Genomic DNA, 13,307 nt, shown 5'->3' with positions numbered 1-13,307 from the left:
AGCAGAAACCACTGATTTAGGGAATTGCTAAGTTGGGAATTGTATTTCAACCCAGAACAAAAACTGTGCTTTGGCGGACACTAAATGAATTGACCAGCCTCAGCAATAAACACAGATTTAGCTGAATATAAATTTGAGGCCTATTATTTAGGCGCTGGTTGACAGGTATACGTTTACGGACAGAATTAGACTTGGAAATGCACGGTAGCGTGTGAAGTTATTTAGGATGACACTATCCGCACTTTCAATCTAATATACCCTTTTATGGATAGATTAAAAGGGACATTGACAGGCCCAAAAAGCATATTTAGGTATATATATGACAGTACAGGTCATATAAAGTGTATTAGAATCATCTAAGTATCCCCCCTGTCCACCTTATAAATACAGTAAAAAGAAGTTTTATAACCTGCTTTCATCGTGTTCAATCTGCCCAAGGGGCGGTGTTTTATCTCAACTTGCGCCCAGCCAGCCTCGCCACAACTGCCGTTTGAAGCGCCGCCCAGCTAATCAATATTCACTTCGCTGGGCGGCTACTCTGAAGCGCTGCTGTGCCCGGCGCATGCGCATTAAGCAGAGGCTGCATCGGCCTCTAGGAATCAGACTGTGCGCAGGCGCGATGCGATCCCGGCCAGTGAGGGTGCCGGGCGCATGCGCTGAAGATGGCCGGGGACTTTAGTAGCCGCCCAGCAAAGTGAATATTGATTAGCTGGGCGGCGCTTCAAACGGCAGTTGTGGCGAGGCTGGCTGGGCGCAAGTTGAGATGAAACACTGCCCCTTGGGCAGATTGAACACGATGAAGCAGGTTATAAAACTTCTTTTTACTGTATTTATAATGTGGACAGGGGGGATACTTAGATGATTCTAATACACTTTATATGACCTGTACTGTTATATATATACCTAAATATGCTTTTTGGGCCTGTCAGTGTCCCTTTAAACTTGGCCTGATACAGCAGAAACCACAGATTTTGGGGAATTGCTAAGTTGGGAATTGTATTTCAACCCAGAACAAAAATATATCCTTTGCCAGACAGAAGACAGTATTACAATTGGCTGGCCACAGCTGAAACACCAGATTTAGGGTACTGCTATTTTGGCAATTGTATTTCACCCCTCAATAAAATAGCAAGCACAGCCAAGCCCCTCATGTAGGATATAGCAAAAAAATAACCACACTATTGATGGTTAAATGGACTTGGTGGCAGCTTGTGCTGGCGCACCACAAGACACAAAATGGCCACCGATCACCCCAGAAAAAAGTGACTGAAAAACACTCTGGGCAGCCTAAAAACAGTGAGCAATTAAATAGCAGCAGTTCAATGATCCACAGCTGTTAATCACTGCCTAATCTCGCCCTAACAGTCGCAGCTGCAACCTCTCCCTACACTGATCAGAGCAGAGTGACGTGCGGTGCTATGTGACTCCTTCAATCTAATGTACCCTTTTATGGATAGATTTAAAGTAGGCCTATGTGCTTAAATAGAGGCTGGGTCACATGCTGCACTTGGCCAATAGTAGGCATGGCTGTGATGGCCTCTTGGGGCAAGTAGTATGACGCTTGTTGATTGGCTGCTTTGCAGCCTTTTAAAAAGCACCAAGAAAGCGACGAACACCGAACCCGAACCCGGACTTTTACGAAAATGTTCGGGTTCGGGTCTCTGTCACGGACACCCCAAAATTCGGTACGAACCCGAACTATACAGTTCGGGTTCGCTCATCCCTGGAAATGACACATTGAATGATACATTTTACAGCAGGTACTAACGGGCCTTAGCCTAGGCCACCACCTATTTACAGTGGCCTACCTTTTTACAGTGGCCTAGTCTAAAAGCTGCACAGGTGTCTCCTGTAGAGCGATAAGCAGGAGCTCAGCTCTTCTGTTCTCATGGCCCAGATCAGAAGCCCCGATCTGGGCCATTTAAAACCTTAGATGCCGCAGTCAATATCGACATCAAAGTGGTTTAGGGGGAGGGCAGTGCTGATGTTCGAGTATGGCAGCTGGGGGCCTAATGAAGGCCCCCCAGCCTGACCTCAGTGATTGCATATAAGGGCTGTAAATCTGTTAGTGCCAGTATTATACACTTTACTGTGTGCATTATAGAAGCACATAGAAAATCACATGTCAAAGTCCCTTTGTGGGACTAATAAACTATAAAAATAAAAGTTAAATTAAACTACAAGCCCTAACACAGCCCAGTGGAACGAAAAATAAAGTTTTGAGATGCATCAATGCAAAAATATATATTTTTTAAGGGGAACCTTTCACATAGAAAATGCATATTAAACCGCCAACAGTATCTTATTGCAGCCTGTAGCATGATTATAAAGGTGTCTGTGTCTTTTCTGTACAATGTGCCAAAAGTCAGAAAAAAGACTTTTATTCAACTGGCCACGCTATGTAAACAATGGTCTTGAAGTCAAGTGGGCAGCGGTCTTTCTCACCTGAAGTCAAGCGTGCCCCGTCCCCTTGCCCGCCCCTTAGTATTTGATTGATAGGATATCCAATTTCTTTACTGCTGGGGGCTTGAGTGTAGTCTCGCGCATACGCAGGCCCTCATGTACGAGTGCCTTATCATTGAGTCTACCTCACAGCGGAGTGGAACAGTGCGCAGGCGCCGGCACTGCAGGGACACAGCGCACGCACAAGACTATGTTTGAGCGTCCAGTGGTGAAGGAATTGGAATTCCTATCAATTAAACGCTAAGGGGCCAGAAAGGGGGCGGAGCATGCTTGACTTCAGGTGAGAGAGCTGATTCCCCCTTGACTTCAAGACTATCGTTTACATAGCGTGGCCAGTTGAATAAAAGTATTTTTTCAGACATTTGGCGCATTATACAGAAAAGACACATACACCTTTATAATCATGCTACAGGCTGCAATAAGGTACTGCTGGCGGTTTAATATGCATTTTCTAGGTGACAGATTCCCTTTAAAGGGGGGTGGGGAGTTTATTGTGCAAAAATGAACACCGCAAAAATGATACTGTATAAACTCAGTGGCAGTATTGCTGCTTTTAGCCACCCCACCCCCACCCCAGAAAGAATTAATAAAGTTCATCGGTAAGTTATGTGTACCCCAAAATGGCTCCATTAAAAGCTACAACTTGTCCTGCCCCCCAAAAAAATATATGGAAAATTAAAAACTAAAAAGTTATAGCTCTTAGGATGCAACAATAAAAAAAAGTCACTTGGTCACTGAGGCCCAAAACTGGCTGATCACTAAGGGGTTAAAAAGGTTTTCCAGGATTGGAAAAGCAGGGCTGCTTTTCTTCCTGAAACAGAGGCACCCCTGTCCATGGCTTGTGCGTGGTCTTGAGGCTGCACTCCATAGAAATGAATAGAAGTGAGCAGCAATTCTGCGGATGGTATTTCTGCTAGCAGGCTTTCCCAGGGCCATCCACCTAGCCCTGCCCCAGAAGTGGAAGAAATTGAGTGCACCGATGCCCAACCACTTATGTTTTAAGATGAGTACATGGGACGACCACCGCAGCACGTCTCGGATGATGCCAAAACACAGGTGCCAGGGCGGTGGTCGCACAGAGCCACCAGCACAGCAGAAGAGGGAGCAGGGTGCAAAAATGGTGCGGCCGTTCTCTAGACAGTATGCCGGCTCATGCCCACCGCAGCAAGGGACCGAGCACACCAAAGTCAGCTCCAAGGAGTTCCCTGGTGTGGCAGTTCTTCAGACAATGTGCTGACGACAAGACACGAGTGGACAACAGACCGATGAGTTGTTGGTGCCAGTGAGCCTCAAGCCCGGCCTGGTGGTGTGCGATAATGGGCAAAATCTCGTAGCAGCTCTGGGACTAGCCAGTTTGACGCACATCCCTTGCCTGGCGCATGTGCTGAATTTGGTGGTGCAGAGGTTCCTTAAAAATTATCCCAATATGTCAGAGCTGCTGCAGAAAGTGCAGGCCGTCTGTGCGCGCTTTCGGTGTTCTCACCCTGCTGCTGCTCGCCTGTCAGCGGTGCAGTGTAACTTCGGCCTTCCCTCTCACCGCCTCATATGCAACGTGCCCACAAGGTGGAACTCCACCTTGCACATGCTGGCCAGACTGTGCGAGCAGCAGCATTCGATAGAGGAGTTTCAGATGCAGCACGCACGGGTGAGTCACTCTACAGAACAGCACCACTTCACCACCAATGACTGGGCTTCCATGCGAGACCTGTGTTCCTTGTTGCGCTGTTTCTAGTACTCCACCAACATGGCCAGTGCCGATAACACCGTTCTCAGCGTTACTAGGCCTCCTTGAAAAAACTCTTCTGGCGATGATGGAAGAGGATGTGGCACAGGAGGAGGGATCATTTGATAGGGTTTCCGGCCAGTCATTCACAAGTGGCTCCGAGGGTGGTTTCCTGCACCCACAAACGCCAGGTACACAATTGTCCAGCCAGGGCACAGTTCTGGAGGATGAGGAGGTGGAGCAAGGGACCGAGCACACCAAAGCCAGCTCCAAGGAGTTCCCTGGTGTGGCAGTTCTTCAGACAATGTGCTGACGACAAGACACGAGTGGACAACAGACCGATGAGTTGTTGATGCCAGTGAGCCTCAAGCCCGGCCTGGTGGTGTGCGATAATGAGCAAAATCTTGTAGCAACTCTGGGACTAGACAGTAGAGTCGCTCTACAGAACAGCACCACTTCACCACCAATGACTGGGCCTCCATGCGAGACCTGTGTTCCTTGTTGCGCTGTTTCTAGTACTCCACCAACATGGTGTGTCCCTCCCCTGTTCCTCTGATAGGCTGCCGGCACTAGGCCGGCGCAGGCGGCATGATGACGTCATTGCGCCGCCTGAGCCGTACAGCGCTGGACACAGGCCGGAAGAGGCCTGCATCTGACATGGAGGTAAGTATAATTTATTTTTTATTTTTTTGTGTGTTTTTTGTGTACAATACTGGCAGCTACTGATATGAGGGGGGGGGGGGCTCTGGCTACTGACACATGATGGGGGGGGCCTCTGGCTACTGGCATATGATGGGGGGGCTCTGGCTACTGGCACATTATAGGGGGGCTCTGGCTACTGGCACATGATGGGGGGGCGCTTTGGCTACTGACACATTATAGGGGGGGCTCTGGCTACTGGCACATTATAGGGGGGGCTCTGGCTACTGGCACATGATAGGAGGGGCCTATGGCTACTGGCACATTATAGGGGAGGCTCTGGCTACTGGCACATTATAGGGGGGCTCTGGCTACTGGCACATTATAGGGGGGCTCTGGCTACTGGCACATGATAGGGGGGCTCTGGCTACTGGCACATGATAGGGGGGTCTATGGCTACTGGAACATGATAGGGGGCCTATGGCTACTGGCACATGCTAATAGGGGGGCCTATGGCTGCTGGCACATGATAGGGGGATCTATGGCTACTGGCACATTATGGGGGACTCTGGCTACTGGCACATGATGGGGAGGCTCTGGCTACTGGCACATGATGGGGGGCTTCTGGCTACTGGCACATGATATGGGGGGCTCTTGTTACTGGCACAAGATGATGGGGGGCTCTTATTACTGGCACATGATTGGGGGGCATCTATGAGGGCACATTTTACTGGCACAATATTGGGGGACATCTATGGGGGCACTTCTTACTGGCACATTATTGGTGGGCACTATAGGGGCATCTACTGAGGCCACAAAGAAGGGGTATTTTATATGGGGGGCTCTGTACAGTAGCATTTTATACTGTGACACATTATGGTCGGTACTATGAGGAAGGGGGAGAGGAGTGCTATGGGGTCATCTACGGGGGCACTAAGAAGGGTTATTTGGGGGCATCTACTGGGGCACTTTATACTGGTACATTATGGGGGGCACTAGGAGGGAGGGGGAGAGGAGCACTATGGGGGCATTTACTGGGGGCACTATATAGGGGTATTTTATACTGGCACATTATGGGGGCTCTATGGGGATATTAGCTCAACTGGGGGCATTACAAGGGGGTATTTTTTGCACATTATAAGGAGAATTATTTCTACTGGGGGAGAATTATGGTGGGCTGTATTACTCCCCCATGCTATGACCCCCCCTAGTAGCAGCACCAGCCTCTCCCTGCTCTGCTATCCCTCTGCCCCTTCTCCAAATCCTTATTATGAAATCTTTCTCATTAGGATAAAACACATCAGCTCCGCCGAGCCCCCGTCCAAAATGTTCAAGTGGCGGCCGAGATTCCCAAGATGCCAAGCCAAGTAACAGTAAGTTTTCATGTGAAATATGTTCACATATAGCATACACTGTGCCACACAATATACAGTGTGAACCTTTACAAATTAAATCTCCAGAGTCAATACGGGACGTTAAAGTCAGCAAGTGTCGGGGTGTGATATACCACTGCTATACCTAGTAGACAGGTAAAAACATTTCACTAATTTGTCTGTTACATTTTCTGGTGAAATTCCCCAATTTTTGGGTGAGATATAACACTGCTATACCTAGTAGACAGGTAAAACTATTTCACTAATTTGTCTGTTACATATTCGGGTGAAATTCACCAATTTTTGGGTGTGATATACCCCTGCTTTACCTCGTAGACAGGTAAACAAATTTCACTAATTTGTCTGTTACATTCTCGGGTGAAATTCACCAATTTTTGGCTGTGATATACCCCTGTTATACCTAGTAGACAGGTAAAAACATTTCACTAATTTGTCTGTTACATTCTTGGATGACATTTGACCATTTTTGCCGTGATTAAACCCCTGCTCTGCATAGGTGATAGGGACATAAATTTAAAAAAATTGTCTGTTACATTGTCAGGTGACATTTTACCAATTTTGCCGTATACAAACCCCTGCTCTGCATAGGTGACAGGGAATTAAATTTAAAAAATTCTTCTTTAATTGACGCACGCCCCCTCCTTTCATTCAATGGTTAAACTTTAACAACTTGTCCCACATTTGCGCTTCAATAATTTGTCCCACTTTTCCGCTTGATCATATTAAATTTCAAACAATTAACCTCCCTTGGATGTGGTCTTCCTTTCTCACGGTCCCTCTCCGGCGTGGAACCCTGATTCGCCGCTAACATGGTAGGCGCAGAAAATAACATTGAAAGTTGATAGAGCAGATATCCAATTGGATCGTGGACATCACAGGGACGTGCGACATGGTGGAGCAGTATGTGTGCACACGCCTACACGTACTGACTGATGGGTCTTCCCCCTTAAGCTTCTGAGTCTCCAAATTGGGCACATGGCCTGAGCTTGCCCTTTAGGCCTTGAAGGTGTTGGCCTGCCCTGCAGCCAGTGTATTGGCTGAACGTTTGTTTAGCACGGCTGGAGGGGGTTATCACAGGTTATATTTCCTAATGTTTTGGGGTGTACCCTAATTTAAAAAAACAAAACACTGCCGCTTTTTTTACCTACACCGCCACATCCACTGCCTCCTTAACTTCCTACTCCATATGGACCTCGTCCTCCTAGATCAAGATTATTATTTTTTATTTTTACTTATTTTATGTTATTTAAAGTCATTTCCCTATCCATGTTTGTTTGCAGAGCACTTGCCATGCTCTAAACCACATTTTGCTGGCATTTACAGCCCTCTAGCCCTTTCCATGACATTTTTAGAGCCATTTTAGTGCTCAAAAGTTCGGGTCCCCATTGACTTCAATGGGGTTCGGGTTCGGGGTCAAGTTCGGGTCCAAACTCGAACTTTTTTGTGAAGTTCTGCCGAACCCAAACATCCAGGTGTCCGCTCAACTCTAATCAGGAGAGAGGACAGGACCTCTTTGAATGCCCCTCTTGACATTATATTGACAGCAGTGTCATACATGCGGAGCTCTTGTTTAAGGCTTTCCTTTTCCTCAGATATTCTGATTTGGTGAATTCTTCTAACAGGTGTAAAGTCCAGATGTAAGAAGCAATTTTTCCGGATAATCAGAAGAATGCCATTTATAGGTTCAAAAGTAAGTAAACTCGACCCCAAATGTTTTATTTTTTCCTTTGGAGTTTGTGAGTTGCTGACCCGCTGGATAGTTATTGATAGTACAGTACTGCCATTGTTCTCTCTGTAAAAAATATTTTTTTAAATCATAATCACCCTGCTGCTCCGTTCCAACATCCTCTATCACTACAGCAGTCTTCTGGTCCCTGTCCTTTAAACTGTTGGATAGACACGATATCCTGCACCTCTGCCACCACTGACTGGCCTCAGTGGTGACATGTTCCCAGTTGGTTTGTCACTGCTGGGTGCTGTGCCGCTTGGGGAAACGTCACCTCAGAGATCAGTCATTGGCTGCAAAAATGCAGAGAATCATCCGCTACATGCTGCGGTTTGTGTCTGGCTGATTCCCGGCAGACAACTTGATCAGATCGTAGTGCTGCCAGTGTGAATGTAGCCTAAGCATGGCCAGCAGTACCTTAGTGCAGCACAAAATACCACAGTGCAGCACAACATACTGCTAAACCCACTGCAGTATTCCACTGTATCACTGTCCTTAGGATGGCGATGCAGTTGAATTTTGAAGGGGACCTATGGTCACCAGCCAGGTGCATAAGTACATAATGTTTCTAGCATTAATTAATGCTGAAAGCATCAGACTGGCAGCCGTCAGGAGTGCTTTGGCTGCCCCAAGAGCATCAGCCCACCGGGAAATTTCTCTGTAGGGTCTATGGCTAGTCCGCCCCGTCTAGAAACATTGTTGGGCATTATCATATATTGCCACAATTGATTTTTCTACCTGTATCTTGCTCCCCATACACACACACACACACACACATGGTTTAATCTCTAAACTGAACTATAAACCTTGAACCCACACGTGCTTATAAATCTGCCTGTTGCCTCCTTGGATGACTAGTGCCCTAATAGACTGATAAGACAAGTACAGCAAAGTGTCATTTATCTGAATAGAGAAGAGATCACAACAACTTTTCTAATACAGTATCGGTAATTTATTTATTTTTTCTCCTAAAGTAATTTACACTTAGTAGAAATTTGTACTGTTTGTTTACTATAAAGACCTTTGTGTCTCCATGGTAACAGACTGCAAGCAAACCATGTAGTCTGATCCTTCAGTCTTTGTCCTTTTCCATAATGCTCAGGGTTTGTGTTCCATTGTTAGGAACGCAGAGCATTAGTCATAGGTATAAAGAGCACTTTTTTAATTTTTAATTTTTTCCGTTTAACCAGAGGTGATCTTAAGTTTGTATGTTGTAGCATTTATATCAATTCCCTAAATTCTTAAAGGATTAGCCATCCTCCCTTAATGAGCAGGAGTGTTGTAATAGAGCCACTTTAATGGCTTCCATAGACTTGGCTGCAAAGTGTTTATTATAGATGCCCGTGATGAGAACATAGTCCTACCACTTTACAAATCGCTAGTCAGACCACACATGGAGTACGGTGTACAGTTCTGGGCTCCTGTGAACAAAGCAGACATAGCAGAGCTGGAGAAGGTTCAGAGGAGGGCAACTAAAGTAATAACTGGAATCGGTGGACTACAGTACCCTGAAAGATTATCAAAATTAAGATTATTCACTTTCGAAAAAAGACGACTGAGAGATGATCTAATAACTATGTATAAATATATCAGAGGTCAGTACAGAGATCTCTCCCATCATCTATGTATCCACAGGACTGTTACTGTGATGAGGAGATGTCTTCTGCGTCTGGAGAAAAGAAGGTTGGTACACAAACATAGAAGAGGATTCTTTACGGTAAGAGCAGTGAGACTATGGAACTCTCTGCCTGAGGTGGTAATGGTGAGTTTACTAAAAGAGTTCAAGAGGGGCCTGGATGTATTTCTGGAGTGTAATAATATTACAGGCTATAGCTACTAGAGATGGGTCGTTGATCCACTAACTTATTCTGATTGCCTGAATGGTGTCAGGAAGGAATTTCTTAAGTGCGTCAAAAAATTGGCTACCAACTCACAGGGTTTTCTTTTTGCCTTCCTCTGGATAAACTGGCAGGATAACAGGCCGAACTGTATGGACAAATGTCTTTTTTCGGCCTTATAAACCATGTTACTGTGTATAGGGAAGTTCTGATTCTTCATTTTCTTTTCACAGATCCAGAATGAACTTGATAAAGCTTTGGATTACATGGCTCATCGACTGCTAAATGTGAAAGACGGAATTAGCTTTGTAAAAACTATCCCACACACTGGACTTAAGCAAGAACAAGTTATGGAGAAATTAAAGGAATACTCTGCTCTAAGTATAACCACCTGTTTACATGATAGCTGTTCAGAAAATAAGGAAAAGAGGATCCCGGAGAAATTCTCTATCAAGGATTCTTAAAGGGGTATTCCCATCACAGACAATGGGGGAATATTGCTAGGATATGCCCCCATTGTCTGATAGGTGTGGGTCCTACCTCTGGGACCTGCAACTATAACGAGAATGAAGCAGGGAGAGCTGTGGCTGGAAGACCCCTGATTTCCTAGGATCCGTCCACCACCAAGCACTGCTCCCCACTGCTCCCATAGAAGTAAAGGGTAGCACACCGCGCACGTGCAGCCCCTGCTCCCATTCATTTTTATGGGACAGACCGAAATAGCCGAGACAGTTTTTGGCTATTTTCAGCGGCCCCATAGAAATGAATGGAGGGCGACATTTCATTTCCCTGCTCCGTTCTCATTGTAGGTGCGGGTCCCAGAGGTGGGACCCGCACCTATCAAACAATGGGGGCATATCCTAGGGATATTCCCCTATTGTCTGTAATTGGAATGACCCTTTAAGGCCTTTATAAATTGTGGTGACAACATGCCTAAGAATGGTGAAAATTCAAAGTCTTAAAGGTGTTCTCGAAGATTTTCAAAAACTTGAGTAACTGCGGGAAATGGCACAACATAAAATAACTAGTACTTAGCTGTAAAAGCCGCTACTGGCCATGCAGCAATGACTTCACAAGCATCATTCACATGACTGCTGCAGCCAGGGTACACAGTGACTGCTGGCTCCAGTGATTGGCTGCATTCGTCATGTGAATTATGTACATGAAGTCAATGCAGGACTTCTCTAGTGGTGGCACTTGAGCACCAGGTGATTTAACAGGTATTTTTTCCCCACCGCCTCCCCCAAAGGCACTGACAGGAGGGTGCTCCCCGCCCCCAGGTCAGGAAATAACACGGAAGCTCGAACTTTAAAAGGGGGCCTCCTCCCCTACCTAATCAGTGTTGTTTCCTGTCCTGGATAGCGTGGAAGCTCCTCCTGTGTTCCTGTGTGGATTTCGTAGCAGTACTATGCGCATGGCCTGATCTCTTCCCCCTACTTGGGGAGGGCTGTTGCAGGGGACAGGGGCTCCGGGGACGCGTGGCCTCCCTTCCCTGTACCTTGGCATAAGTCCTGTTGTAAGGCAGCCCCAGGCTTAATCCTGCATGCTCTGCCTGGGAGTGCAGAATATTCTCGTGGTAATTTGGTGGGCGGAGACTCCAGAGGAAAGGGAGTCTCGTTCTGCTTAGAGGTGTTGCATACGTTGTGATATCGCACAGCAGTGTCATGTGCACACGGACGTCCTGCAGAAGGCCAGGAAATTTAAATTGACGCCGGATCCAGGGAACATCAACACGTGCTGTTCCCTTGCCTGCAATGTCGGCTCCTTCTGTGGCTGGTAAGCCTCCTCTCCTGACTTGGGCAGATATTGGTTATGGGTTAGGTGATGTCACTGTCCTTCAGGTGACCGATGTCAGGAAATCAAGTAGATTGGCTGAGCGTGGAGGAATCAGCCTCCTTGGTTTCTCTTGATTCAGTGTTGAAAGGGGTAAATGGCCACTTCCCTTTTCTCAGCTGTTGCTCAGTTGTCATCACTTCTACCCTTTATAGTCTCACCCCACCCTTCTGACTATGTGGTTGATAGCTTCATTTGGGTTTGGCTGAGCTGGTGTGAGATCCTCTCTGTTGTTCCTGTTCTTCCATCCCTACAGAAGTTTAGTGTCATGTTTGTTTGTATTTGTTATATTCCCAGTTGTTGTATCTGGGCCTGAGAAATAGACTTCCATTCGTCCATCTGGGGAGGAGTGGGTTGTCTCTGGTCCTATACGTATTCCAGGGAATTTTAGGAAAATCAGGGCCTAGGTATCCTGCTTATGAATATTCCTACCTTCAAGGTCTATTCATATTGACAGGTAGTCAAGGCCTGGATTAGGGTTGTCTAGGAGGTGACCTATTTCTTCCCTAGTTTCCAGGCCCAGTAACTGTTCCCCTTCCCTCATGTGTTCAGTGTGGTGTTTCCCCCCACACTGATAGTGACAGATGGTGCCTATTTTTTTCCACCCTGGGTGCCTGGTGTTGGTGTCTTTCCTTGGAAGTGGAGTCTAAGTTACCTCCCTCTTCACTGCAGGCATCTACATCTCTAAAAACTCCCAGGGGTCCCAGTTACTTGGGTTGGATTTGGATGAAGGGGAGATTGCTTCTGACATAGACTCGGATTCATCTGACGATGGTTGGGAGACCATTGTTTCTCCTGGAAGACCAAGCATTAACCTGTACTGCCAGATCCCTATCAGTATGGCTTAATCAGCTAGCAGATCATTTTGCTGCAGGAGCCCCAAGGGAAGACATTTTGGCCCCACTGCCCATGCTTAAACAAGCCTCAAATTTTCTGGCCAATGCCTCAGCAGATTTAGTCAGGTTTCAGCAAGATAAGCTGCTATTTCTAACGCCACCCGCAGAGCCGTATGGCTCTACTCTTGGTCGGGTGATGCTGGTTCAAAGAACCGGTTATGTTTCATCCCTTGTGAAGGGGATAGGCTTTTTGGGTCAGTATTGGATGACGTTTTAGAACAGGCCTCTGATAAGAAAAAAGGGTTTCCCACTGACTCAAAATATTTTCATCAGACCTTTTCATCACACTCTTTTCACAGTCAAAGGAAGCCTAAGCCTGATCAGAAGAAATTAGATTACTCAGGAAGGTGGAAATCGTCAAGAGGGAGAAACAAGGGATTCCTCTTCAATCCTGATAACTCGTCAAAAACCACTCAAGGACACCAGAGGCCAGGTTGGAGCAAGATTAAAAAGTTTTGTTCAACAATGGAGAAAAATAGTGTCACGGCCTTTGCTGTGTGCGCCGTGACACTTGTGCCATGCTTGCAGTTGCCGGTGGCAACGTGTTGCTATTAGGACATGTGGTGGCAGTGTCTCTGCTTTGGCTGTGTGCGCCGTGACATGGTTGCCACACATGCTGTTGCCGGTGGCAACATGGTGGCTGGTGTGTGCACTTCCCCTTTAAGTTGTAGCCTTCCCCTGGCTGGTACTGTAAGGGTTAACCCCCTGATTGGGTGTTGTCGCTTTGGGCTATTTAGCTTCTGCTGGAAGCCTGTGTTCCTCCAGGCTTGGTGTGTGCTGGTGGTTCACTCCTCT

General features: G+C 46.7%; 1 protein-coding gene across 1 annotated transcript in view; it reads left to right on the top strand.

The window, feature by feature from the left end:
* The window catches only part of LOC122944426 (sphingosine-1-phosphate lyase 1-like), a 193,223-nt gene that overhangs the window by 86,526 nt on the left and 93,390 nt on the right, over positions 1 to 13,307 (top strand). The window contains exons 3-5 of the mRNA XM_044302666.1: positions 7,842 to 7,909; positions 9,581 to 9,628; positions 10,017 to 10,164. Of these exons, the coding sequence (XP_044158601.1) occupies positions 7,842 to 7,909; positions 9,581 to 9,628; positions 10,017 to 10,164 (264 nt within the window). The remainder of the gene's footprint in view (positions 1 to 7,841; positions 7,910 to 9,580; positions 9,629 to 10,016; positions 10,165 to 13,307) is intronic.

Source organism: Bufo gargarizans, chromosome 8 (genome assembly GCF_014858855.1).
Source record: "Bufo gargarizans isolate SCDJY-AF-19 chromosome 8, ASM1485885v1, whole genome shotgun sequence".
NCBI lineage: Eukaryota > Metazoa > Chordata > Amphibia > Anura > Bufonidae > Bufo > Bufo gargarizans.
Note: the sequence above shows the minus strand (reverse complement) of the source record. Positions and strands in the feature narration are given on the sequence as shown.